General features: G+C 41.8%; 1 protein-coding gene and 1 long non-coding RNA gene across 3 annotated transcripts in view; one reads left to right on the top strand and one right to left on the bottom strand.

The window, feature by feature from the left end:
* LOC143647163 (uncharacterized) overlaps positions 1 to 7,679 on the top strand; it is a 30,294-nt gene extending 22,615 nt beyond the window's left edge. For both annotated transcript variants that reach the window (XR_013157884.1, XR_013157883.1), the window contains 2 exons: positions 5,011 to 5,205; positions 7,522 to 7,679. This is a non-coding gene — a long non-coding RNA (uncharacterized LOC143647163). The remainder of the gene's footprint in view (positions 1 to 5,010; positions 5,206 to 7,521) is intronic.
* Positions 1 to 27,775, bottom strand: part of CTNND2 (catenin delta 2) — a 990,776-nt gene that overhangs the window by 7,636 nt on the left and 955,365 nt on the right. The window contains exons 20-21 of the mRNA XM_077116860.1: positions 7,964 to 8,090; positions 5,160 to 5,291 (exon numbers count right to left, since the gene is read on the bottom strand). Coding sequence (XP_076972975.1) covers positions 5,160 to 5,291; positions 7,964 to 8,090 — 259 coding nt within the window. The remainder of the gene's footprint in view (positions 1 to 5,159; positions 5,292 to 7,963; positions 8,091 to 27,775) is intronic.

Below are 27,775 nucleotides of genomic sequence, written 5' to 3' on the forward strand. Positions count from 1 at the left end.
GATCATCCTGGATTAGGATGGGTCCTAAATCCAACGATTGGTATCCTTATGAGAGTCAGAAAAGGAGAAGATGCAAAGAGGAAGGTGATGTGAAGATGGAGATAGACATTGGAGTGATGCAGCCATGAGTCCGGGAATCCTAAGGGTTGCCAGCAGCCACCACTAGAAGCTGAGAGAAGCATGGAATGAATTCTCTGTCAGAGCTTCCAGAAAGAACCTACCCTGCCAATGTCTTGATTTTGTACATCTGGCCTCCAGAACTGGGAGAGAATAAATTCCTGTTGTTTTAAGCCACCAATTTGTGGCAATTTGTTGCCACAGCCCCAGGAAGCTGACAACAACTATCAAGGCTGATGTTCACTCCATCCATGATTACTTATTTCCTAAAAGCACATGCTAGCTGTGCAGTAAAACTCCTCTTGGAAAACTCTGCTTAGGAAGTGAGGGCTCTGAGCCCATTTTCAATGTGAAAAATCACTTTGATGTACTCTCTGCTCTGAATGCACATCTCCCTCTCTGAGTTGATGTGAGAGCCTCCATCTCTTGCCTGGACCACTCCCAGAGACTCCTACTTGATGGGCCAGTTTCCACTCTGTCCAACTCTGCTCCAGGCCCCATCCTCCTCCCAACAGCCAGAGTGATGGATTTGCTATACAAATTAGATAGATGGTCAGTCCCTTTGCTTACCCTACTCCAATGCCCTTCCCACTGGGACTCAGGTATAACCCAAACTCTCCAGGAGGGTCTACCAGGCTCTGCTTGATTTGGCCCCTGCCTCCTCTCCCCTTGGTGACAGAGCCTTAATTAGCTGATCCTCCTTCCTTCCAACATGTGAATTTGTTGCTTCAGGGGTGTAGTATTTGCTGATCTCTCTTCCTGGAACTTACTTCTTCAAGACTCTGGGCTGCCCCCTAGCCAGTGTTCAGGTTGCAGCTCACATGTCTCCTCCTTGACCACATGAATTTGAGTAAAGCCCATTTTCCTCATCAGACGCAACACCATGTGTTACCACTTGGTCAGTGGATTTCTTCTATTGTCCCTTTATTTATCAGAGCAGAAGCTCTCGGGGGCAGAGATATTTGTGTCCTGTGACCATCATGTATATCCCCAGAGCCTGGGGTAGTGCCTTGTCCATGGTGGACACTCATGGAATTAGTGCTTCATTTGCCAAATGGATGAGGGAGTGAACCTTTAAAAACTTGCCTTCATAGTTGTAAAGTGCTGATGTAGAATGTCACTTAAGAACAAGGTGAAATTTTGTTTTTTTTCTGGGGATCAGAATAAAATTCACGGTTTTGGGTTAAAAAAATTAATTGTACCATTACAGTCTTGGCCTCCTCCTTGTTATGTTTGCAGCTTCTGTGTTCAAGATGGTTTTACTGGGTGCTTGTGCCTTCTCTTCTGCTCACTTCACTTGTTTGAGATGATGGTGTAGTTGAGATTGAGCTTGTGACCTTTGTGGATACATGAAGTAGGTGACTTCAGAGCTGCTGTGCCCTTTTATGTCTGAGCTGACAGTGCCCTCATTCAGAGCACACCTTTCATTTTTGTTTAGGTCCTCAAACACTCAATTGCCAATGTAATCAACATATTGAAGATTAGAACAGCTTATTTAAAAGGTTTAAGAGATACACGGACAAAACAGAATATACCATCTGATGAAAAGGCACTTGGCAAGTTCAGATCAGAGGGCCAGATATCCTGGATGAGTTTAAAAGTCAGGCTGTATAATTGCTATGATAACACAGCCCTCTCCTGTGTGCTTATGAACACGTAATGTTCCCAAGGAATCGTGACTGTGAGAAATAGCTGTAAAAGTCCAGTATGCCTGAATGAACAGCTGACTTTTGCTTTTTGAGAGCACCTCAGTGGCAGAGAAACATTAAGGAGAGAAGACATTTTAAGAGACTTAATCGAAACTGGAAAATGAATTCAGAAAAGGTGGGTGGAGGAAAGACTGGAATAAAAACCTAGATTCATCTGAATTTCTAAGAGCTAAGTAGAGGAATTTATAACTCAGGCAAGGAGCCACTTTCACTTTCACTTTTTACTTGCAGCATTTGAGGGAGAAGCTTTACATGTTTTTCCCAGGGTAGAAGGGGTGTTTCTTCTGGTAGGTTAGTAGGATGTCCTTTGATGCCTTAGAAACAAGGAAGGTGTCAGTTTTTCTGATTTTTCCATGCACCATATTAAGTGCCCTGAGATTTATTCTTGAATGAGGAAAAGTTCTATTTTTGAATGGAGACCATAATAAATATGATTTGCAAGTAAATTGGAATGATGGATGTTTGTTAAAGTATTGCAAAGCAGAAGCTGGCAATTCAGCCTCTCCATGCTCAATGCTGGCTCTCCACCTGGCTTGGCCAGGGACTCATTTAACCTACTATAAATATAGAATATAGAAGGTGGTAAACCCCACCACTATTACCAAAAACCACCATGACCACAGCCATCACTTACACCACCTTCACTAACAACCACCCTCACCTCCAACCACTCCCACCATCACCATAACCACCAACTACCACCATCACCATCACTACTGTCACTTTCACTAACAACCACCATCACCATCAATCATCATCACCATCACCACCATCTTCACTAACCACCATCACCACCAACCATGACCATCACCACCACCACTACCACTTTCACTAACAACCACCATCACCGTCAATCACCACCACCATAGTCACCATCAAACACAACCATTACCACCACCACCACCTTTGCTAACAGCCACCATTGCGAACCACCACCATTACTACTATCACCATGACTAATACCACCTTCACTACAAACCATCACCAACAACCACCACCATCTTCATTAACAACCACCCTCACCCCCATTCACCACCAACAACCACCACCATTACCACCACTACCTTTGCTAACAGCCATCAGCAACCACCACCACCATACTCACCTGCAACCGCTACCACCTTCACTAATGTTCACCATCATCACCTACCACCACCACCACCTGCACTAGCCACCCTCACCCACAACTACCACTACTTTCACTACCACCACCTTCACTAACCACCATCACTACCAACCACCGCCATCACCACCACTACCACATTCACTAGCAACCACCATTACCACCATCATCACCATCACTGTAAAAATAACATTTACAAAGCTTCTTTGGCTTAAAAGGAAATTTCCTAAAAGAACATTATCATTCATTTAAATTATTCAATAGAGAGTACAATGGTTTTTCAGGCTTGTTACATGATTGATAGTGTAATTTTGAATTGTGTTTTAAGTTGGAGCAAAGCTGTTTCATCTCTAAACAGGTTTGAAAAATTATATTTATCTCAATTCTAGACTTGTCAAGATCCCTGCCATTTTCTGAGAAGATTAAACATGAGAACCGTATTCAACTTTAATTTCCATTTTAGCACAATCATGTACCATTGGAACTCTTTCAACATAAACACTCCCACATTTAAAAAGCCTTTGGATGATCCCACCGGGCAAGAGAATTAAAGAGAAAAGCTAAACTTAAATGATAATAACACAGTCGATTTCACAATTCCTGTGATTATAATCTCAATTTGTTGTCTCAGACCAATGGTGATGTGGCTACATTGGGCAATAATAATTGCAAAATTAATGGGTCAGGTGAATTTGGTGTCACAATTGCTTCAGAGCAATCAGTACAAATTGGATTTTCCTCTGAATGTCTTGACTCTAGGGATTCAGCATTCAGATTCATAACTTTCTTTTTTCATGCTTGTGGCAACATTTCTGGGAAAACCGCAGTGAATGAGAGTAATAAGTTCTGGCCCACATAATGAGTTCAGGCCACCCATTCAGGAGATGCCTCAGGAGTGAGGGGGAGATCCAACCTTATCGCGCCTGGACCTGGGGGTGGGAATCAAAAGCTCTGTTTATTCTGCTTCTCTTTATTTAGTGGTGCAGAATTAGCACGAGAACACTGCCTCTGGGATAAATGTATTCACCATTAGAAAAACTTATCTTAGACTTCCTGGGTCTGGGAGAGATCTTAATAAATCATCTGATTTATCTCTTCTGCTTCCCTGCAGGTCTACATCTAAACTAAATAATATCGAAGAAAATGTCCTCATATGTTAAAATTCTTCTGATAAGAGGGTCTCACTGTCTGCTTAGGAGTGTGTGCTTTACATCCAGTGTTTTGAATGATCTAATTTGACCTTGTTCTATTAAAGCCCTATTTCCTCCTGGTCTATTTTCAGGAGGGACCCGTTCTCCACGTGCCTGTTTCTAAGAGGGCAGAATCCCTCTTACAGGTTCTGGTGGCTCTGACTACTCTCCTTTCAAAGCACAGCTCCCTGGAAAAGCATATCCAACTCCAGCTTCTTAGAGGACCAAGCAAGCTGGGGGGCAGGCGGAGCCTGCAGGCATGGAGAACAGGAAGAGCAACCCACTCCAAGTAGAGCTGCATGGAGCAGAAGGCTAGTTGAGGCCAAGCCTGGTTATTAGGGTGGGTAGAACATGCTAGGGGGTCCTAATGCTGGCCTCCATGGAGTCCCAATGGGTGAAAGAGAAGTGAGAGACAGAGAGCATGGGAGGTCAAGGCCTCCTTAGGGAAAGAAGGTCTTTGGTTCTAATGTCGCTTCTTGGGAATTTGCCATGGTGAGGGGTTGGTCTGATGGTAAGAGGGGAAAATGTTTCAACAGGAGTTCTGTGGGTTTCCCCTAAATGCTCCTGTTTTGCTTTGCTTTGCTTCCCTTCCCTTCCTTTCCTATCTTTTCCCTCTCCTAATTGGCAAATACGCTGCACCCACCATCTTCAGGTCCCCTCCTCCAATGTTGACTCCTCTCTCTAATTTAAGGGACTTGTGACGTCGGCAAGTGAGGAGCAAGGGGGAGTTAAAGAAAGACTGAGGATGAAATGTTTATGTGGAGAAACTTTTTCTTTTAGAATTTCTTTCAGATTTAAAAGCTGTTAGCTATTCTCAGGACTAATATGCTCAATTTTTATACCTTGAGCTTATTCTCATTTCTAATTCCAGGGAATCTTCTCTATGGCACTCTCGAGTGGCCCAACAGCTACTAAGTCCTGCTGAGCTTCGACTCATTGCTTGAAGCCTGACATTTCCGCCCTCTGCACTGTCCCCGAAAAAACTGCCAACTTTGGGCAGGAGATGGAAGCCAAGCTCACCTGTCATTGTGTCCTTCCTGGAAGCATGCTCTCCTTTTGTTCCATGGTAAGTGGCATTGCTGCCAGTGGATTCGTAGTCTGGTTTCCTTTCTTTCAGGCTGATCATTTCCCGAGGTGAGGCTGGGGCACTTGCTAAATAAAGAAATCAAAGGGATGGTTTTCCGTTTCTCATCCCACAGCATGCACATCTCACACAGACAATTAAGGACCTAAGTACTCATGGCTTGACATGTGTCAACCTATACTCATAGACATCTTGATGTTTTTGCAGATTTGGTTCTCATCCTCATCCCCTTCCCTCAGCTAGCTAACTTTGTGTTTTAGAATTAAGGGGGCACATGACTTGGAGGCAGGTAGTTAAGGAATATATCCCAGGGCCTGTGTTCCTTACAGAGATATCCTGGTGGGTACATGACCTCCTAAGGTGTATGGGACAATTTTAAGGACAAGACTGGTCTTAGTTTCTTTCTCTTTCTCCTCCTTCTCCTTCTCTTTCTTTTTCTCTTTCCAATCCTGGCTGACCATCGGTGTTAACTACCTAGTAATTAAGGCTGATGCCTGAGCCCTGCCCTAAGCAGGTGGAGCAGGATCTCTTGGTGTAGGTCCAGTGGACAGCCAGGGAAGAACCCCCTGAGCTCTGTGAGCTGGTGGCGCTCTCGTCTTTGGAGGACAACCCTCACATCACAGTGACTTGAACCGGTGTCTCGTCTTCTTGGTGAACTGCCTGGTGGGTGGAGACAAGAACACTGAAGTTCGGATGTTACAGAAAAGCATCACTGGTCAGGAGGGGGAGGGCAGAAAAGTCCTGGGACAGAGTCATTTCTGTTCTGAATGGAGTGGTCAGGAGGAGGGCAGAGAAAGGGGGGTCAGCTGCTGCATCTCACGAAGAATTGGGGTTCTGGAGCTTAAAGGGGGCCCCCTGGGAGAACCACTAATTCCTCCACAAAGCTGTCACTCAACTATGCTGTGTCCAGCTGGGCCTGTTCTCAGAATGCTGGCTGCCCTGGTCTTGCTCATCTCCTCTACCCGCTGCCCCTCTCGTCCTTCCTCTGCTCAGTCTCGGCTTCTGCCAGGAAACTCCCTTCTCCTGCCTTTGCTCTTGCACTTCTTGCATAAAGATAAGCTAGCCTCTTCTGTGACACTGCCAGGCAATCATGAAAGGACCATATTTTAGAGCCTCTTGACCAAACCTTTTAAAATTAGAAGCTAATATTGCACAGATGGTGGGTGTTTATTAAACCAGCTCAAGTGTGTAATTATCTCCTGAGACCTCGCACCCAGCGGTGCTCCGAGCCGCCAGTAAACTGGATGACGCGCTGGGAAAAATTATATTCCGTAAACAAGTGTTTATTAGGTGTCTTTGATGTGCCCAGCCTAGGAAATGCCAAGGCCACAAACTAGCTGAGTAACCTGGGTGCCAAGAGCCCTGCTTCTTCCTGAGAGAGCACCTTCTCTCCTTCCAAGCGCCTTCCAACCTGTTGTATCATTTCATCTTCCTAATACTGACTGGCTTACTGTGGTTCTTAATAATTAGAGCTTTTAAAAACATGCCCTCCATGTGCTCCACAGACTCAATGCCCCATATCTTTTTAAGCCTGCTAGAATTACAGGAAGAAGGCGAGCAAGAGGCTGCCTTCGAACTCTTTGGATGGCTGGAAGTTTCTGCAGTCACTCGGGGTTTCCTAATTCTCCTCCAGTGCTGGACTAAATGCTTGTTGCATATGCAATAATTCTGTACTAAAAATATAGTCTTTCACAGGGCTGGGAGAGGGTAATCAATTTCAGTCAAATAACCCTCAGTCATTTCTTATTTTCCTCATTCAGACAGTAAAGTCTAGTGTAAAGTTTTTTGACCATGGTACTCAGTTGGCAGAGAATGCCCTCCACCGTGCCCTCTGAGACTCAGCTTCAATGATATTATTTCCTCGGCAGGGGAGGGGAGGGAAGATAAGAAGAAACCTCTTATAAATAAATCCCTAGACTAGGATGTGTGTGTGTGTGTGTGTGTGTGTGTGTGTGTAGATAAAATTATTTATCCTTCCTTCACTCTCAGAACAAAAATCAGCATGCAGAAAAGATATTTAAAAAAATTACAATTTGTGTAAACCATAGAACTCAGGCTACCTGTAGTACTAAAGGCCATGTTACTATTTTGACTTTAAATTTTTTCTCTAAATTTGGTGTTATGTAATGCGACGGGACAAAGGTGCAGAAATAATATTTTACAAGTAAATGCATGTGGCAAACTCAAAAGTTAAGGAAGAGAAATATGACAGGTTCAGAAAAAATGAAATTGAAAGACGTAAACATTATGTTTGGTTGTGATAAGCTTTTCACAATGGTTTTCCTGTTGGTTTTACAGCAATAATGCAAACAAAGCTCACCCTGCATGGAATAGTGAGGAAATCCTCAGTGACACATTTCAAATGTGTGTCCCACTGAAGGAAGAAATTGCACACCCTTTCTCCCTTACTCTGTCATCCTAATGATAATAAATAGAATGCAACTCCAGGTATTTTCTGCTGGAAAATCATCGAGGAAAATGTTACTGTGTGAATGCTTCCCAGCTGTCCTTATCCTGTCCTTCATCGAGCCCAGGTCCCTCTCACTAGTGAACTGCTAGGACACCGGGTAGGGACATTTGTGGGAATTTCTGAGGCTGCTGCCGCAATAAGGAGGAAATGGATCCATCTGTATTTCCAGCAGAAGTCGCAGTCGGGACAGCTGTGCTGTGTGTGGGGTCTGGGCACCACGGCCCTGGCAGTAGAGAAGAAAGCCCAGGCTGGCCCTTGGCGGGGTCTTACCTGAGCGGTTGTTGGGAGACACGCGCACGGGCGAGATGGAGGGTGTGCGAGAGGAGGAGTAGGGCCGCTGTCGGTCCCTCTCGATGGTTGACGATGAGGCCACGAAGTGGTACTGGGACCACCCATCCTGCAAAAGACAGGGGGCGCCTATGAGCTGGGGAAGGGACGTGCTGGGCCACCTCCCGGCCTCCTGAGGCTCCCAGCACCTGAATTTGCAAAACGTTTCCACCCCCTGTCAAGAGATGAGGGAGCTCTGCACCCTCGTCAAGGTTGACCGAGACAAGTGCTGATGAAGACACACCCCCTTTCCCGCCAGACCACCCTGGAGGGCGGGCAGGCTTTTAGTGCCTGCTTTCCTTCTCAGATGTTGGAAAATCAGGCTCTCTGCAAACTTGCTGCTTCTATTTAAATGAAAATGCTTCTATTTAAATGAAAATGCAATGCTCAGCATGATGGGTGACCCTGAAGCAGCCCACCCTTGCCTCCCTGGCTCCAGTTCTGCCTGGCCCCCCTCCCAGGACCAAGTGTTAGCGATAGAGGAGCGGGGTAGCACCCTCCCGTTCCATTAATCTCCTTTACCGTGCTTCAAACCTCTCTCTCCAGCATGACTGTCCCTAAGTATTCACACCCAGACTGGAATCTTTTCTGCTTTACCCCCAGGAATTATATTTTTCAATTTAGAGCATAGGGTAAATGCGTCCTCCCTAGCCTCCATTGGCTTTCCAATGCCCAGTTAATACATTAAAAGCATATTTACTGTTTTTCATTATAAAAGCCATATTTATACACATAATGGATTATTTTATGAATTTTAGAATGAGTAAGAAAGAAAATAGTTTATAACCTCCCAAAGGAGAGCCCCTGTTAATGTGTCCTCATATTTCCTTCCAGTCCTTTTACTTTTTTAATTCAATTTTTATTTCTATCTAAGCAATAAGTTAAAAAGTACTACTATTATAATAAAGAAAAGGTGATACAGGTCCACCCCCAATTCTTGCTTCATAAAGGCAACCATTTTCAGTTTTTTTCTGATAATATTTAGATTATTAAGGGACTCTAACCTCTATAAAGGTCCACTGTAAATATAAATAGATGAAATTAATAAAAAACAAAATTCACACTTATTTTTTGTGTCTTTTTGTTTATCTAATCCTCATCATTATTCCTTTTCTATTTGATAGGAGAAAGTGAAGATAAGATGTACTCTTATGAAAAGACACTCCCCCCCCCCAAAAAAAAAAAAGACACTTCCTGGAACTTGTTGCACATTTACTATGCATCAAGTGTCTCTCAATAATCCTATGAGCTGGATACTATTATTATCATCACTTTATAGATGAGGAACTTGAGCCTTAGAAAGCTAATAGGCTGCCCAGAGTGAAACAGTGAGCATGTACAAAACCATGCAAATACTAAGATTTTGCATACTTGTAAGTATAGCAGAGAAAAAATAAAGCAGTGCTAGGAGATAGAGGAATAGGGATACATGGCGTGCTGGTGTTGCTGTTTTTTGGAAAGTGGTCAGAGAATCTCTCTGGGAAGAGTTAACATCTCAGCAGGACACAAGATGTTGAGGAGAACAGCAGTGAAGATGCAGATGGAAGCTTCTGAGCTCAGGAGTAGATGCGGTTCTCCAGGGCTGGGAATGCATATGGTTTGTGTGAGAACAAAGAAAGTTCACTGTGGTTGAAGAGGAGTGAGCAGGGGCATCAGACACAAGAAGTCCTCTGAGTGTCTTGTGGGGAGACCAGAGCAGAAGCAGGGAGACCAGTTGAGAAGGTGTTGCAAGCTGCTGTGGAAAACAGTTTAGCAGTTCCTCCAGAAGTTAAACATAGTGTTGCCATATGACCCAGCAATTCTGCTCCCAGCCTATACCCCAAAGGATTGAAAACAGGTATTTAAACATGAATGTTCACAGCAGCACTATTCAACATAGCCAAAAGGTGGAAACAATACAAATGTCCATCAATGCAAGAATGAATAAACAAAATACGGCATATCCAAACAAGGAATACCATACCCCAATAAAAAGGAATGAAGCTTTCATCCATGACATAATGTGGATGAAACTCAAAATGTTTGCGCTGAATGAAAGAAACCAGACAGGAATGGTCACACACTGTATGATTCCACTTATATGACATAACTAGAATAGTTAAATCCATAGAGACAGCAAGGAAATTAGTGGTTGCCAGGGACTGGGGAGGAGGAGGAGGAAGGAGAGTAACCGCTTAATGCGTATGGGTCTCTTTTGGGGGAGATGAAAATGCTCTGGAATGAGATAGAAGTGATGGCTGCACAACATTGTAAATGGGTAAATGCTACAGAACAGCAACCTTTAAAATGGTTAATTTTATGTTATGTGAGTTTTACCTTAATAAAAAAAAGGAAGGGGGAAAAAAAAGAAGCTTTGTACTAGAGTGACTGAGAGATGACCCTGTCAGAGATGGAGTAATTGTGGTGAGAAAGGGGATGATTTGGGACTTATTTTGGAGGATTTCCTGATGATTTGGCTACTGGGTATGAAAAAGAGGAACAAGCATGGCCCTAGAACAAGCTTCTGGTGTGAGAGGACACTTGGGGTGCCATGTACTGAGATGGGGATACTAGGAGAGAAGCAGATTTAGGAGGTGAAAGCTTCAGTTTTGGATATGTTGGGTTAGAAATGCCTGTCGGGTGTGAAGCACAAAATGAAGAATAAAGCAGAACTGGAGCATCAGGATCTCAGGGGCAGTGTTGGGCTAGAGATAGAATTCAGGGGCTCAATGTATCATTATTATTCAAAACAAAGAGAATGGATAGAATCCTTATCAATGCATATGGACAAAGGAAAGCAGAAGACAGAGGCTGAGCTCGCCTGCCAATATTTTGAAGTCTCAGTGAGTTGGAAGAGTTTCAAAGGACACTGAAATGGAGCAGAGAACGAACTAGCAGTAAAACCGGGTGGATGTGATGTCAGGTAAGATGAGGAATGAGCATAAAAGGAGAAGAAAGAGACCAACTGAATGAAATAAGGAGGGCAACAACTGACTACTGACCTTGGCAAGAAGGAAGCCATCAGGACTGGAATAAAAGTACTTTATTTGGTCTGGTTGGTGAAGTCTGACAGGAATGGGTTCTGAAGATAATGAGGATCGGTGTGAGAGTGGGTGCAGACAGCCTTTGGCAACTTTTATTATAAAGGGGAGCAGAGAAATGGGGCAGCAGCTTGAAGTATGTGAGGTCCTGGGAGATATTTTTAATATATAACCTGGAAGATAGTGCAGAAGTTTGTATGCTGAAGGGAATACTGCACTACAGAAGAGGAAAACAAAACAAAACAAAACAGCAATGCATGAAAGAAAAGGGGAAAACTGCAAGAAGACAGTTCTTAAGAAAGGAAGGGTTGGGAGGATTTAGTGAGCAATGGGGTCACTGGCTAGTGAAACAGACAAGCTGTAGAGCCAAAGATGTCATTAGGAGATGGGTCAGTTTGGTGATAAGAAATCAAGGATGTTGTCTGTTGATTTGTTATGTTTTCTCATAGCAAAATGGAAAGCAGGGTTATTGACTGAGAGTGAATTTAGAGTACAGGAAAGAAGAGGGGGAAGTTAGGAAAGGACAGAATGGAGGAGGAGAAGAAAAGGTGTGAACCAATCCATGAGGCAACTGGCAAGCATGGTGACCAAGGTGGTGGGGTGGCAAGGTACAGAAGGACCAATGAATATAAAATGAGACAAATTGGTGTGGCCATTTGTTTTTGTCCAGCCATGTCCAGTTGTTCTTGGGCAGCGACATGACAAATGAAGCAGCCACAGCTTGAGACAGCTGAGTTAGGGATGGGGGTGGTGGTGGGGGTGATGGCTGAGGGATGAGGGGCCTAAGGTATAAGTGCCTCCATGGGAATATGTAGGCATTGCCAAGAGAAGGTGCAGGCATCAAGGCAGGAGGAGATAAGGTCTCCAGGTGCAGTCTATAGGCTTCCCTTAAATCCTCTGGTGGGTGGTGCTTGAGACAGGGGAGGGAGGAGCAATCTTACCAAAGGCAGGTGGAAGATAGAAAATATTTCAAAAGTAGATATACCCATAACTCATGTATGGGTAAAGCCAAAAAAAAAAAAAGAGAAAACATTTTAAAGAAGACAGCCCTTTCTTTTGAAGGCAGTTCTTTGTTGACAGCAAAAAATCCTACAGAAAATTAAATGGATGCAGATTGTTTCATGCTTGCTTCACTAGCAATTCAGATGATATGCTTTGGGATTCTAAATAGTGAAGGATCAGGAAACACCTAATCAATACCTCGGTTTCCTTTGTCATGAATGAGAGATGAGATTCTGTATGTCATTAAAGGTGAGCAAGATATTTGAGATGTCCTGAGACCTAAGGAGACATTAGCCACACAGGGGCAAGACTCAAGGTGGGGTTTCATTCAGTGAGACACCAAGGGATGACTCAGCACTTCTCGCTCAGGCAGGTATCAGAGCTGTGTTTTATTCAGCATTTCAGATTGCAGGAAGCTTGGATTACACTGTGACCATGTAAGAAATTACATCTCTGGAAATGTCAGAAAAAAGGATGTAATAATAAAACTGCTTACAGAGGAACTCTTAGAAGCATGCATTGAAAAAGCTTTAGAATCTTTTCTAAGACTCAATCCTGAAAATGCTAATACAAGACAGAAATGTGATCTTGTAGGGAACTCGTTACTGGGTGAGGGAATTAGCAAAAACCCAGGGATGATGAGGGAGTGTATGGTAACAGCACTGAGAATGCCTTCTCCAATCAGATGCTTCTTACTGCACCTGTGTGGCCATGTTGGCAACTCGTGTTGAGTGGTGGCAACGTCATGGGCAGCTTAAGGAACAGGACAGAGTGGAAACACAATTAAGGCTCTTGATTAGGCAGTTTCCTGAGCCACAGCTTGGAAATCCAAGAGGGACAAGGAGGAAAGGAGCTACTGCTCCTTCTCCATCCTCTTTCTCCTATTCAGTATTGCTGAGGAAAAAGTGCACTGACCAAAACATATTGAACAAAACATACAATTTCAAAATTGCTAAGTTTAACAATGCCTAGAAAAGACCTTAACATTTTAGTTCTGAAGGTACATCTTCCCAAAGGCCATGGAAAACAATGTAACATTGGATATAGGAGACCAGAGTCAAAGTACAGCTGGCCTAAGGTATAAATCAATCAACACTCAATAAAAAAACATATTTATGCTGAATAATTAATTACCATGAGGGTCAATATCAGGTCCCTTCTTATCTTTTATTTTATGAAGTTTTTGATCATTCTATTGAACAAAACATTTTACTTTTTAAATAAGAAAGGAAAAGAAGATATATTTTCTTTGGGATCCTTTATAGTTATTACTAAGTTAACATCCCTTTTATATAAGTAGCCATGTATATCCTTGTTATGTAGCCAGCTAGCAATCAACTGATTGATTTACTTTCTACTGTCACTCAGAAAGTCTCGAAAGTGGCTTACATAAAAGCATACAATTTAGGCATGTATTTTTTAATTTGCTATTTGCAGATTTGATCAATATTTTTTCTTGTTAAAGTTTTAACTCACTAAAAGTCTGAATTCTATCATATCAGATAGCTAATAGTAGCTCCCTTAAGCTTGTAGGGGTTAGATAAGAAGGCTCAGGGAAGAAAAAGAGAAAATGAAGAATAACCGCAGGAGCTAGCGAAGGACAATTAATCCTTAATATTGATGATAAGGAACTCTTTTAATGTCTATTGTTCACCTCCAGCAAAATGACCTTAAAGTTGCGCCCTTTGGCTCAGGACCCAGCCAAGCTGTCAAAAATGTGATATGATATCTGTACCTCAATTGGTTTTTATTTTTAACACATTAAACTTAAAACTGGAGGTTGTTAAATTGTTCCAAGTATATAGAGATAGAAATCCAAAAGAGCCTGAGTTCAAAGTCATTGAACTTTAAATTGCCACCAGAAATAATCTGATTTTCTTTCTTACCCTTTGTCTGTCCTTCCGCCTGCCTCAGCTTTTGCATTAAAGTTTCAGAGGTGTTGCTTTATGAAGCTGCATTATTCCCCAAAGCTCTCATCATCCACATGGCCAGTTTCATTGGTCCAGAGTGCACAAGCATCAAGGTAATGTTCTTCACAGCCTCACAACCACTGGTCTTCACGGTATGGTGGGTGGTAGTTGCTCTATTTAGTTCTTACAGATCTTTCCTTAAAATATTTTGAGGTCCCTGAATTTCTAACAGTCTCCATGTTATATTTTTGGGTCTCTTGCAAATATCTCCAAAAAGAATGTATTTCTGGAGAGATTTCCACTAGCAGAGTTCAGATGAAGAGACTAATTGGCTTTCAGCCTGGTCTATATGAGGTTAATTTAATATACACGGGCCCCATAGCATCTTACTCTGGAAAATTTGCACAAGATTCAACTCCAGTCAGCACATGAGTTTGGCAAGCATGTAAGCAAAAGATGAGCGAGATGTGTCTGTCAAGGCTCAAATGCTTTCATGACGTAAAAAGAAATAAAACAGAATAGATTCAAAATGGAGTCATTCTGGAGGTTACTCTTAGGCAAATATCAGTCAGATATTTACACATGCCACCCTGTGTAAAGCCTTAAGCAACAATGTTCCCCCAGATCCCAAGATTCAGATACCAGAAAGAAACCACGAGATAAAGAGCTCAGCAAACAATCTAGCCTGATGGACAGCTAGAGTACTCCAAAGATCCACCAACCACAAACAACTTATCCACTCTTCTTATTTTTTTTTTAAAAAACCCTTGTCTGTGAGCACCAAGGCAGAACACAATTTAGGTTGCTCCCTAAATCTGTGCTCCCTGAACTGCAATCCAAAGATTCCAAATACGTGTCTTTGCTGCCTTGTACTTAGTCTATTACTTCTTGGCTGACAATGAAAATCTCACCACACTAACCTGCTAACCCTTAATCTCCCTGTGATAGAGAGTTGGAATTAGAAAGTTGCCAGGAGTCAGTCCTTCTTTCCCAATATACATCCATATTATACTTATTGGTAAGCTCTGTTTCAGCTTCTTCTCCACAAATTAAGAATAACTAAATTTAAAACTCAATCAGCTTGGAGTTTTAAAGATAGCAATGCCTGAGCCCAACCCCTGCAGAGTCCATTTAAATTGTTTTGGGCTTGGGCATCAGTATTTTCAAAAGTCCCTTAGATGTCCTGTAAACATCTCCAAGAAGAATATATTACTGGAGAGATTTCCACTAGCAGAGCTCAGATCCTTGTGTACTAATGAATAGCTCTGGATGTGAACTTATGACTTGGAGTTTCTTTACATGGATGACAGTGACTGTGGAAGTTTGAAGTTTTTATGTATCCAGGAAAATTATGTTCTTAAATTTAGTCCATTTTGGGTACAGACCAATCGTAGGTGGGAACTTTTGATCAGGTTATTTCAATTGAGATGTGGCCCATACTGGCATCTGTTATAAGAGGATAGAACCTCATAGAGATAAAATTAAGAGAAGCTCATGGAAAAAGTCCCAGAAGAACTGACAGAGAAAACCAGTGAGGCCAGAAGCTGGAAGCAATGACATCTGGGAGAGAAGGACCAGCAGACAATACCACGTGCCCTGCTCTTTTACAGATGAACCCAAGCTCACTGGTAGCCAGTCTTCAGAGTCCAGGTATTGTCCAAGTATGATTTAATTTGAACATTTTTCACAGCCTCAGAACTATAAACTTGTAAGCTAATAAATCCCCTTTGTAAAAGCCAACCCATTTCTGGCAAATTGCATTTTGTCAGCTTTGGCAAACTGAAACAGTCACCAACTGGGATACAGAAATAGATTTTTAAAGTGCTACATCACGTGAGCACATCCCACGCAACCTTAGAGTCTCCTACTCATTTGGGAGTATCAGATAAGGCAGTCTCAAAGTTGACTTCTACAGGAACAAAACTAGGTCCCACCCTCAGGGCAGAGAGGAGCCACCCATCCTGAGTGCCAGTCACACCTGATTACCCAGTATTCACTGAGTATGTGATTCAATTTCACACTTGCACACCTCGGATCAGTTGTTTCCATGACATAGCACAGATGGCTTCTCTTCCCCTACCTGTGACATCTTACCCTGCTAAGTTTAGTGCTGGGTAAACAGGAAGAAGTCAATACATATTCATTAAATCACCACTGCCAGTTGAATTATGCCTTTGAGGTTTGGGGGGCTTTAGGAAATGCAACTATAGTTTTCTTCTCCTGCTACTAATATATTACTTTTGCATTAAATACTACTGCAACTGTGTCTGTATCCCCAGATGGAAGGCAGGCTTCTAAGCAAATATTTCTCAGTAGGCATACAGAAACTATTTGGTGCTGAAGTCACAAAGTTAAGCTTTTTGTATTAGCTGTCCTTGAAAGTGCCATTGCCCATAGAACTTGTCAATTCTAATTTTCTCTAAGTGACCACAGATATAAAGAAAAGTGTGGCAAAAATCCTTTGGGCTCTTAACAGTCCAAGCTCTCTCATTCATTCAGCCTAGAACAATTAAAGTTCATTATTTACCTTCACTAACAAAGACCTATTGTTTAAGTGAAAATCAAAACATGAACCATTGCCACCCCATAAAAAGATAACCACAGAACACATTAGCACTTATGAAAACCTTGATTGCTCAGAACTGTACTAGTTTTCCACTTCTTTTAAAGTGGAATGAACCAATTAATATAATCACATTAAGCAGAAAAAGAAATGATTCCATATTAGTGGCAGTTATCCGTCCATCCTCTTTATGTCCATAAAAGGTAGTATAGAAAGAAATGGAAACAGAATATTCTGATGCATGGTGTGTGTGATTGAAGAACAAGCCAGGTTTCGCACGTATATGGAACCTTCAGCTCCTCTGTGCTGTAATAAAACAAGCTTCTACCTATTTTTAGGGTAAGCTGTTTGTTAAAGATTCATTAAAACTAATTCCATCAACAATTCCAAAAGCTATTAGAGTTAAATATTTAAACTAAATTTTAAGGGCCAAAAGAGTATTTGCAGTCTAATGCAGAAATAAATACCACCCGATATACCAGTTGTTTTCATTAGTTTGTTTCAGCTCTGGTGCTTCTAATGAAATTTAATTGAATTGATTTTGCTACTTAAAGGTACAGTATATAGCTGGATAAGGAACTTCTGCAGTACCATCTTTTAAAAGCAAAGGCTGTGGAAACCCATTTCAGGAATCCAATTTATTGCCATTAGCCAAAGTCTAAAGAATCATTATCACCAAGAGACCTGACAAATTGGAAAGAAATTTATATAATTTGGTTGAATAAAATATGCCATTGGGCGGTACAACAGTGGCTCACTGGCAGAATTCTCACCTGCCATGCTAGAGACTCGGGTTCGATTCCTGGAACCTGTCCATGTAAAAAAAAAAAGTCTAAAAAAAGTCATTGTTCACTTCCAGGAGTTCACTGGAATGAACAGAATGCAGGAAAAACCCTGCCCCAATTAGTTCTCTTATTTCTAGGGCTTCATTTTTGAGGCTCTAAAGCTAAGATGTGACTTATTTGACATTTAACGATGTCCTCTGTGTTCCAATTACTATTGCGAAGTTCAGTTTGGAATGCTACTAAACTGAATCCTGCCTTTAAGTTTACACATCTAAATGCCTGGCTTCTTATACTGAAGTCGTTCTGAGATTTGAACAGCCAGGTATTTTACATATACACTCATCAGCTTCTCACCAAATTCAAAGCTCACTGTTGCTTATAAATTTTTGGTGCCCACACTTCATCCTACTTCAAAGCTGCAGACAATGGAAGTGGAAGCAGTCATTGTATGTGCCCTCTCCTAAGCTTAAACCTTGGGGTGACTACTGTGAAGCTTTTGTTCATAAACATTTAATAAGTACCTAGCATTGTACCGGATACAAGAGAGGGAGCAGAGAAAGAGGCAGGCATACTTCCTGTGGGGTACTGGAGGGGGGACTGGACATTTAACCAAGATCACATTAGTACTCAAATCAGTATATTTGTGGTAAGGGCCAGGTTGGAAAAGTACAGGTTATCATGTGGGATTTTCACTAGTCTTGGGCAGTGGAAGAGAATCAGACAGTTTCCAAATGGAAGCTCTGGTTGAACTGAGACATAAATAGCTAAGCTTGGGGCAGGGAGGGTGGGGGTGGGGTGAGAAGGGAAGGCATTCCTTGCTGAGGAATTAAACTGTGCTCTTGCAAAGGCTGTGAGGTGGACCCAGCTTTGTATCTGCAAGGAAAAGCAAGGAAGAGGCTGACGTGAAGTGACTGAGGTAGAGGATGGAAGGAGATGAGCTGGCAGAGGTGGGTCAGATGTCATGCTGAGAGCAAATGGAAGCTATCGAAGAGTTTTAATAAGGAGACTAACAAGGTCAGATATGGGCTTATCAAGAGGTATTCTGAATGCTTCATGGAAAACAGACTGGAGATGGTAGAGATAATTCCACAAAACCCAACGAAGCAGCAACTGCACCGCACCTAAGGGCAGATGATGGTGCTTTTTCCAGGGTGGTGGAAGTAAAGATGGGAGGAATGGTTGGATTTGAGAGATGTTCAGGAAATAGAATCAACAGGACTTGTTGCTAAGTATAGATAAGGATAAGGAAGAGTGGGTAGCAATACCTGGATAACTCCTGGATTTCTGGAAAGAAAAATGAGGTGGATGGGAGTACATATACTGAGATGGGGGGTGGGGCAATGGAGAAAGAATAGATTGGGGGAAATAACAAGAGTTAGGTATTGGTGAGTGTCAGAGCTTGTGAGCTATCCAAGTGAAGATGTCACCCAGGATATATAGGCTAAGAGTTTAGTAGTGAAGGCTGGATGGATAAAATAAATCTGAATATTATTGTCATTGGAATGTATTTAAACCATGGGAGTAGATGAAATCCTCCATACTAGGAAGTACAGATTAAGAAGCAAAGAGGGCTCAAGGAAGAACAGGAGTTTGCAGAAAAAAGACTAAGAAGGAGCAATTGCAGGGAAAGAGAAAAGGCAGGATAGAATGGTGACAGAAATGCCTGGGAGAAGAGTGTTTGATAAAGGAGGAAGGGGCTGGGAATGCTAAATCCATTTCCATGGTCTCCCCAGTCCATCTGCTTTTCTTTGTGAACACACAGCTAGACCACATTTCCCAGCCCCCTTTGCAGTTTCATATGGCCATGCGATAGAGATCTAGCTCAGGGAGTGTGAGGTGACAGATGTGTGCCATTTCCAGGGATGGCCATTTACTAATAGGATGAAGAGGATATTATAGCACAGAATGGCATTGAGGAAAGCCAGAAGAATGTGCATTTAAAAACTTTTAAAAATGTTTTGATGTTATGATTTTGCCAGCAGAAAACCTGTGACAGGTTAAATGGAGCCCTATCAGTGAGTATAGCATGGCTGGCACATGCGGGACAGTATGTGCAATGTGAGTGGCATCACACTTATTCATCAGACCACTCACAACCTGTTGTGGGCAACCCCTGAAACAGGGCAAGAAGAATCTACAAGAAGCATCTGAGATGTGTGCACATTCTCTGATCTTTTCACTGCTTCCCTTTGTGGCTGTTATTGTTCCTTATATTGTTCAACCGGTAAAACTGAAAGAGCCTGAAAACTGTTCTTTTGCCACTAGCCTGACCTCTCTGTACAGGACTAAGGAGGCATGGATTTGAGATCATTTTCAGAATTGAAACAAATTGGTAATTACTGTAGAAGCATTTTTAATAAATGAAAGCATGGTGGGATCTCTCAAGAACGTGGATTTTATAAAAACTGGGTGTGCTCATTTGAAAAGATTCACGTCCCCTGGAAAAGCCATGTTTTAATCTAAATCCCATTTCATAAATGCAGAATAATCCCTATTTAATACTGTATGTTTGAAACTGTACTCAGATCATCTCTCTGGAGATGTGATTTAATCAAGATCGGTTCTTAAACTGGATTAGGTGAGGACATGTCTCCACCCATTTGGGTGGGTCTTGAGAAGTTTCTGGAGTCCTATAAAAGAAGAAGCATTTTGGAGAATGAAAGAGATTCAGAGAGAGCAGAGCAGAATGACATAACCACAAGAAGCAGAGCCCACCAGCCAGCGACCTTTGGAGATGAAGTAGGAAAATGTCTCCTGGGAAGCTTCATGAAACAGGAAGCCAGGAGAAGAAGCTAGCAGATAATGCTGTGTTTGCCATGTGCCCTTCCAGATGAGAGGGGAACCCTGACTGTGTTCACCATGCGCCTTTCCAGATGAGAGAGAAACTCTGACAGTGTTTGCCATGTGCTCTTCCACTTGGGAGAGAAACCCTGAACTTTATCGGCCGTCTTGAACCAAGGTATCTTTCCCTGGATGCCTTTGATTGGACATTTCTATAGACTTGTTTTAATTGGGATATTTTCTCAGCCTTAGAACTGTCAATTAGCAACTCATTAAATTTCCCCTTTTAAAAGCCATTTCATTTCTGGTATATTGCATTCTGGCAGCTAGCAGACTAGAACACTGGTGATGGATATTCAAAGGAGTATTGGTGAAGTTGCACATACAACATGATGCCTCATGCTGGTTTTCAAGATAGAGGAAGGGGCCACCAGCCAGGGAATGCAGGCATTCTCTAGAAGGGAAAAGACAAGGAAGTGGATTGTCCCCTAGAATTCCATGAGGGAGGATTTCCCTGCCGACATCTTGATTTTAGCCCACTGAACCCATTTCAGACTTCTATCTCACAGAATCGCTACATAATAAGTTTGTGCTGTTTAAGCCACTAAGTTTGTGTCAATGTGTTACAGCAACAAAAGAAAACTAATATTGAGAGTAATAAACTATCTTTTTAATGCTGTGTTTATTTTGTGTCTATCAGATGTAATTTTTAGACTAGTGGAAAACTTGTAGATGATTAAATCTCTGTGATAAGGTACTGTGGTGGTTTGAAGCTGTTATGTACCCTAGAAAAGGCCATGTTCTTTTTGCTTGTTTGTTTGTTTGTTTTTGGGGGTGCATGGTCTGGGAATTGAACCTGGGTCTCCCACATGGAAGGCAAGCATTTTGCCACTGAAGGCCATGTTCTTTTAATACAGTCCTCTCATTGCAGACACATGTAGGTGGGACCTTTTGATTAGGTTGTTTCCATTAAAATGTGGTCTGCTCATTCAAGGTAGGTTTTAATCCCCTTACTTGAGTTCTTTATAAGAGGATGAAGGGCATCCAGAAGAAGTCTAGAGAGCTCAAAAAAGCTAAGACATGAAACTAAGAGAAACTCATGGAGTAAAAGCCCCAGAGAAGCTAAGAGAAGACCCACCAAAGCTCAGAGAGGAAGTCACAGGAACCAGAAACTGAAATCAACAAAACCCAGGAGCAAATGTACCAGCAAAGACTGGCCATGTGCCTTCCAATGTGTCAGAGGTGTCCTGGATGCCACAGCATTTCTTCAGAAAAGGTATTGTATTGATACCTTAATTTATACATTTTTACAACCTTAGAACTGTAAATTTATAAGTGAAAAAAATCCCCATTTGTCCCGGTTTGAAACTGTCCCATACCCCTGAAAAGCCATGTCCTTTAATCCTCATTCAATATGTTGGATGGGATCTTTTGGATTGTTTCCGTGGAGACGTGATCCACCCAACTGTGGATAGTAACTTTTGATTAGATGGTTTCCATGGAGATGTGTCTCCTCCCATTCAAGGTGGGTTTGCTTCCTGGAGCACTTTAAGAGAGAACCATTTTGGAAAAAGGTTTAGAGCCAACAAAACCCACACAGCCAGAGACCTTTAGATATGAAAAAGGAATATACCTCTGGGGAGCTTTATGAAACAAGAAACCAGGAGAGAACATTAGCAGACATTCCCATGTGCTTTCCCAGCTGAGAGAGAAACTCTGAACTTCATTAGCTCCTTTCTTTGGAGATAAAGGTATATTTCTCTGGATACCTTAGTTTGGAATTTTTCATGACCTTAAAACTGTAAATCTGCAACTTAATAAATTCCCTTTAAAAAAGCCAACCCTTTCCTTGTATACTGCATTCTGGCAGCTTTAACAAACTGTAACAGGTACTATAAGAGGATACTAAATGGGATTTTCCCTATTGTCTCCATTTTGGCTAGGGTCCTAAGGCAGAGACTAATAGATGCCCCATTGCCCCATATTCTGTGAAGTATAAGACCATCCATTCATACCTGTAAAGGTGATGGCAAAGTAAGTTTCTGCAGTATTCCAAATGACCTGTTATTGGGGATTGAATCATGTCCCTCACAAAAGGCATATTCAGGTCCCAACTCCTGGCCCTGTGGGTGTGAACTCACTTATAAATAGGATATTTGAAGATATTAAGGAGCTAGCCAATGCACACCTCCCAGACTGCATCAGATACCAGGAGACATATGAATTGGCATCACCCTTTTCTCTGATCCTCATTCCCCACCACAGCTTAACCTGGGTGGGGGGTAGGCTGGTGTGGGAGTGGAAAAGGAACAGCTTGTGAGAGGGTGAGGAGACGGAGCTGGGAAGAAAGAAGAAACTGACCACACTCTTTTCACTCAAGCAAATGAAGGCTCTCACAGATATAACCTTTTCCATCAACTGGGATCCACTCAAGGAGGAGGGGTAAGTTTGAGTTAACTGCCCAAAGTAACAAGAATGGTTGTAATCTTACATTAAGCTGACTAGTTACTGATCAATTTTTTTTTTTTTTTGCCTTTGGTGTCTGGAGTATTTTAGTAGGTTTTGATTTAAGATGTTGTGAGCAAACCTTGTTAGAGAGTAGAGGAATGGTGGAAATATTTAGTTTTGGCAATGCTACTGGGATTTCCTCTGACTTTGGGATCTATCCCAGCAATAGCTATAACTTAGTCACTTGCTTAGCAACTGCCATGCACATTGATTTCCACTTGTGCACAATTGATTTTTGCTTCTGTTTCTGTTTTTTTCATTGTTTTTGGACAGATTTCATATGATGAGTGTCTGAGAATTGTCTCAGGTAGGTCGGGAGACCTTATGAAGAAAGACCTTATATGTCAATACAAACATCAGCAAGTAAATGCCCAGATTTATGGGGGAGATAGTATTATAGCTGTGTTTAACCTCAGCCTTTTAGTTTTGCACCATAACTTGACATCAAGTGATTTAGAAAAGAAAGAACTTGAGGAGCTACAATTGTAAATCTTGACAACACTAGATTTGGGTTGTTTTAGAATCTGACCCTAAAGTCTTCATGCTCTTCCAATCATTTCTTGGTGAAGAATCTTCCAACAGCATAAAAAGATATATACATCCCTGGTAAGCAATTTCCTTGATAAAATGACAGCTCTCAATCCAGTAATTTATGTCTATAGAAGCGTTACTGCTTTCCCATCACTATCTTAGATGCCTGGAAAGTAAAATCTATTAACTCTCAAAATGGGAACATATTAGAAGAAGAATCAGAATACGTCTCATCCTTCTTACTGCATAGTTTAAAGATCAAAATTTTGACCATGTTGTGTTTTTTTCTTGAAAATATTTCAAACTATGTCTCCAGTTCTCTTTGGAATCCAGTAATGTTTTTTAAATGTCCAACTGTGGAGAGAGATGGATGGATGTTAAACTTGAGTTTATGAACTCCAATTTGCCGTAGACCAGAACTATGCTTGACTATGTGTAATGGCCAATCTCCTACAGGTAGTAAGAGACAGCATAGGGGCTGTGTCTCCTCTTTCACTTACTGTGGTCTGGACATCTGAGAAAGTCTGCAGGCATTATCTTACCTGTTCACAATTACTTATTGACTTCTTGCTCTGTGAATGCAATACTGGCATGATCCAGTTAAATGAATATAACAGCACTGGAAAAAGAGGTCCTTGTGTGAGACAAGCCAGGAAGGGCATGGCTCCACTCCCCACAAAGTCCCTTATTCATTTGCTGAATGTTACGTGCAGTGCAACAGCCTATCTTCTCCAACATAAAAGGAAGGCTCTTGAAAGATTGGGCTTGTGTTTTGTTCCTCTCATGAAATTGGCAACAGCAAACACAGTATCTCTATCCAGAGAAACATGACCTTGCTCCATTTCAAGAACAGACAGCTTGGCATTCATTGAGGGCTTGAGCTCCAGGTGCAAGATACCCATATTTCACGTGAGGAGGGGAGTGGGGGACGCTATAGGAACAAAACAGAAACACTGGGCCATGAATATTAACCAGGGAGAATAGGTTTGGCTTCTAATTCCACTGATTGCCAATGAGAATTTGATCCTGATGTCTGACCTGTCTTTGATTTGATCCCTGCATTTATGAACTAAAAATTTTAATTCAGTCAAGGGAGGTTGAGTAGATGCTCCTGTTACTGAAACACTCTGAATTTCTCAGAGCAAAATAATGAGGCTCTGAACTATAAGATAAACGCTGGAAAAATCATCTCCCCCCACATTACAATGGGGACTGCCCTGTCCTTTTCCATAGTAACTCTATGCGTTCTGCTTTAAGGGCTAACATTTTTTAGGAACTGGTACATGAAGAAGTGGTGAATGGAGGAGGAGAGGTGGCAAGTCAGATGCAAGGGAGGTGACAGAACGTCCTGGCTGGCAACCTGACTAGTGGCAAACCCCAGCCAAAAAGGAATTAATCATGGGCCAATGAAGTAGTCAGGCATACCAGTTGTAATTCTTTCATAAGAGGCTATATTGCCCCAACATGAAAGCAAAGATGGAGATCTTACATGCATTTTGTAATTATTAAAATTACATGGTACTATTTAACTCTAATTGAAAAAACACTGTAACTCAAAGCCCCCAAATGATGCATGAAATCCTATTCAAATTCGAGTCCAAGTGGTAAACAAGCTTACATTTTAAGTGACTTCTAAAATAAAATTTTGAAAGGAAAATGAGCCACATAACCTTCAAAACCAAAGCCTATTACTGAATTTGAGTTCTGAAAGCCACCCGAAATTGGACATGGACCTAAAGTCTTAAGAAGACCAATAAAACAGCAATCTGCATCAACTGGTAATGAGATAAACTTCAATTTTCCATGTGATTAAGCTGAGGGTTATGTCTAAAGCCTTTACAGACACTGGTTTCCAAAAGGGGAATTTAGAAGTTTGAAAAACAGTAATCAAAGTAGTTCAAGTGAACTAAGAACTACTAGGGGAAAAAAAAAGTTACAACCATCTAGTTTATGGAGCTCATTTATTCCTTAAAGATCTCTTCATTTCTATTTCCCAACACACAGTAATGCAGTCTCTTTCAGGCAAAATTTCTTAATTTTCTATGATAAACATTTACGACATTGCTTAAATTAAGAATTCTGTTAATCAGGAGTTGATAGTAATTGTGGCAAGGTACAATTGTAGCAAGTCTGTTGTTGGGTTTTTTATGAAAGTTACTTGCAGAGCAATCTCATAGTACAAATCCTGCCACAGTATATTTTTGAACCAAAAAAGGAGATTGTTTTCTAATAAAAGTACAAATAAATCTTATCTAGCTATTAAATGTTATAGCCCCTGATACAACAGTTTTGGCTGTTGGCTCAAGCTCTTCTTAATACTTAAATGTAATTCATTGCAACTTCGCATTACAATTTCTTTTGTTCATTCAAACTAATCTGCCCTACAATTATTTCAGATTAATGGGGAATGGCCTTTAGCTCAGATTTGGGGAGGGGTCAGAAAAACGTCTTTCAGGGGAGGTGATATCTAGAGCATGTCAGGAAAAATGAAGATTTAGATAGGCAAGGGGGTGGAGGTGGGGAAGTAGTAGAGGGACAGACTTCTGGAAAATCTGTGGAGGGTAAGGGGAGAGGGAGAAAAAGTGAACCTGGAACACGAGCGCCCACTAAAACTGGTAACTACAGTGTCACAGAATGCCCAGGTATGAGGCTAAGAGTAAGAGAGGCTCTGCTAAGATGCTCACACTTTGTACCAAGGGCAAGGAGAAGTCACTGAAAGGTTTGGCTCCAAAGAGTAATTTAAGCAGGTTTGGGATTTAGAAAGTTCATGCTGGCTGCTCTTTGGAGAATGGACTGGAGGGGGCAAGGTAGAGAGCAGTTGGGAGTCTAGGACAATACCCCAGAAGACAAGACAACTGCTCATGGCTGTGAAAATAGGAAGAAGTGGATGGAGGTATAAGTCCAGATTTTTTGGTGCATGGAGTGTGGGTGTATGAGGGCAGGAAAGAGGCAGGGATGATGCCTGGATATTGGCTTGGGTAATGGGTGGAGAGTTGTGCTAATCACTGAGTCGGGAACTGCAGAAGGAAGAGCTGAGTCCAGGAGTGGATGGTAGGCCTGTTGGGATCTGATTTCATTTGAAGAGCTGTGGACATTCAACACTAATTTGAGCTTAAGCTTCTTTAATAGAAGTTGAGTGGCCAGCATACAGGAAGCATGGTCTTACTCTACTCTCTGCTTCAAATGCACTTGGGGAAAGATATTCATTTTGGTGTGCCACAAGAGCGATGCTGACAAACTTGCCTGCAACCAGGAAAAGTGTGGTCACAATGGCGAAGGTGGTGGGCAGCATGATCTATCTGAACTGGGCATATCTGATCTAGAGAAGGGCTGGAGACATGATGGCCAGGTTAAAGAACCTGGATAGGTTGTGCAGAGAGAAGAGAAATTGGACTTTTTCAGTATTGCTTTGGGGAGCCAAAATTGCAGATAGATTTTTGCTTAATACAAGTAAGAAGTTCTGAACCATCACTGCTGCCCTAAAATGGAATAATATGCCCCATTAGGTAGCGACTGCAGTTAACATTAGAGATATTTGAACAAAAGGAAATGACTACTGGAGCTGATACTGCCTTTCTTCTTTCAGTAAAACAACCACCTCCCTCCCAGTCACAAAGTTTTGGCAGGGCTCATGGCCACCCAGTATTCCCCTCCTTCCTTGCAGCTGGATGTGCCCATGTATCTAAGTTCTTGCTCATGGATTTTGAGAAGATTGACAACAGCAGCTTCTGCATCACTTCCCTCACAAGGGCATCATTTGCTCTCCTGGCCCACCCCTTCTTATGGGCTGGAATGAGAAGGGAAAAGAGCAAGCTGGCTTTGTCCATGCAGGGAAGGACCCACATCCCATGGAGGACAGAGAAAGATGGGTCCCAGGATCATCCACTGGCCATGGGCCACCTGCCCAACCAGGTATGGTTCCATGAGATGGGAAGAAATATCTGTTAAATCTGCGCTCCTACATTTTTGAGTCTCTTGTTTAGAGCAGTTAATCTATTTCCCAACCAAACCAACTATTTTTGGTGATGTTGAATAGATTCTAAAGGAATTATACAAAGGTTTGTAGCCAATGATTCCTATAATCTATGATTATGTTTCCCCAAAATGTATCTCCTTTCTCCCAAAGCCAGCCAAACTCAACAGTCTCCCACCACAGCCCAAGATAAGTATCAAATTATGTCCATGACCTCTTTTCTAAAAAGTCAAGTCCTTTTTTTGCTGGTGCTTCTCTTTTCTCTACACCGTATCTGTCCTTCTTGGCCTTTAAGAAATGATGCATAGGACAAAGAAATTTTAAAGTTCTATTTGTGGTTATCTAAATTTAAGGATTGGGATTAAAAAGCTGAAGCATTATTTAGCCTGAGAATGTGATAACATTATTCTGCAGCTATTTGTTTTTTCCTTAGGCAAGAAAACAGAATGTAAAAACAACAAAACAGAAGTAAAAAAGAAGGTGAGGACTTACTAAAGCTGAGGATTCAGATATTACAGATATGTTTTGGCTGAAAATGTGTCATGAATCAAACATAATTTTGTACTGGTCAATACACCCAGTCAGTAGAATATTCCGATATATCTCTCTAAGTAAAATAAAGTAGTTGAGGTAGTGAAATGAGATTTTTGTCCTCTGTGCTTGGGTGTGACGAGGAAACAAG

Source organism: Tamandua tetradactyla, chromosome 9 (assembly GCF_023851605.1).
Source record: "Tamandua tetradactyla isolate mTamTet1 chromosome 9, mTamTet1.pri, whole genome shotgun sequence".
NCBI classification, from domain to species: domain Eukaryota; kingdom Metazoa; phylum Chordata; class Mammalia; order Pilosa; family Myrmecophagidae; genus Tamandua; species Tamandua tetradactyla.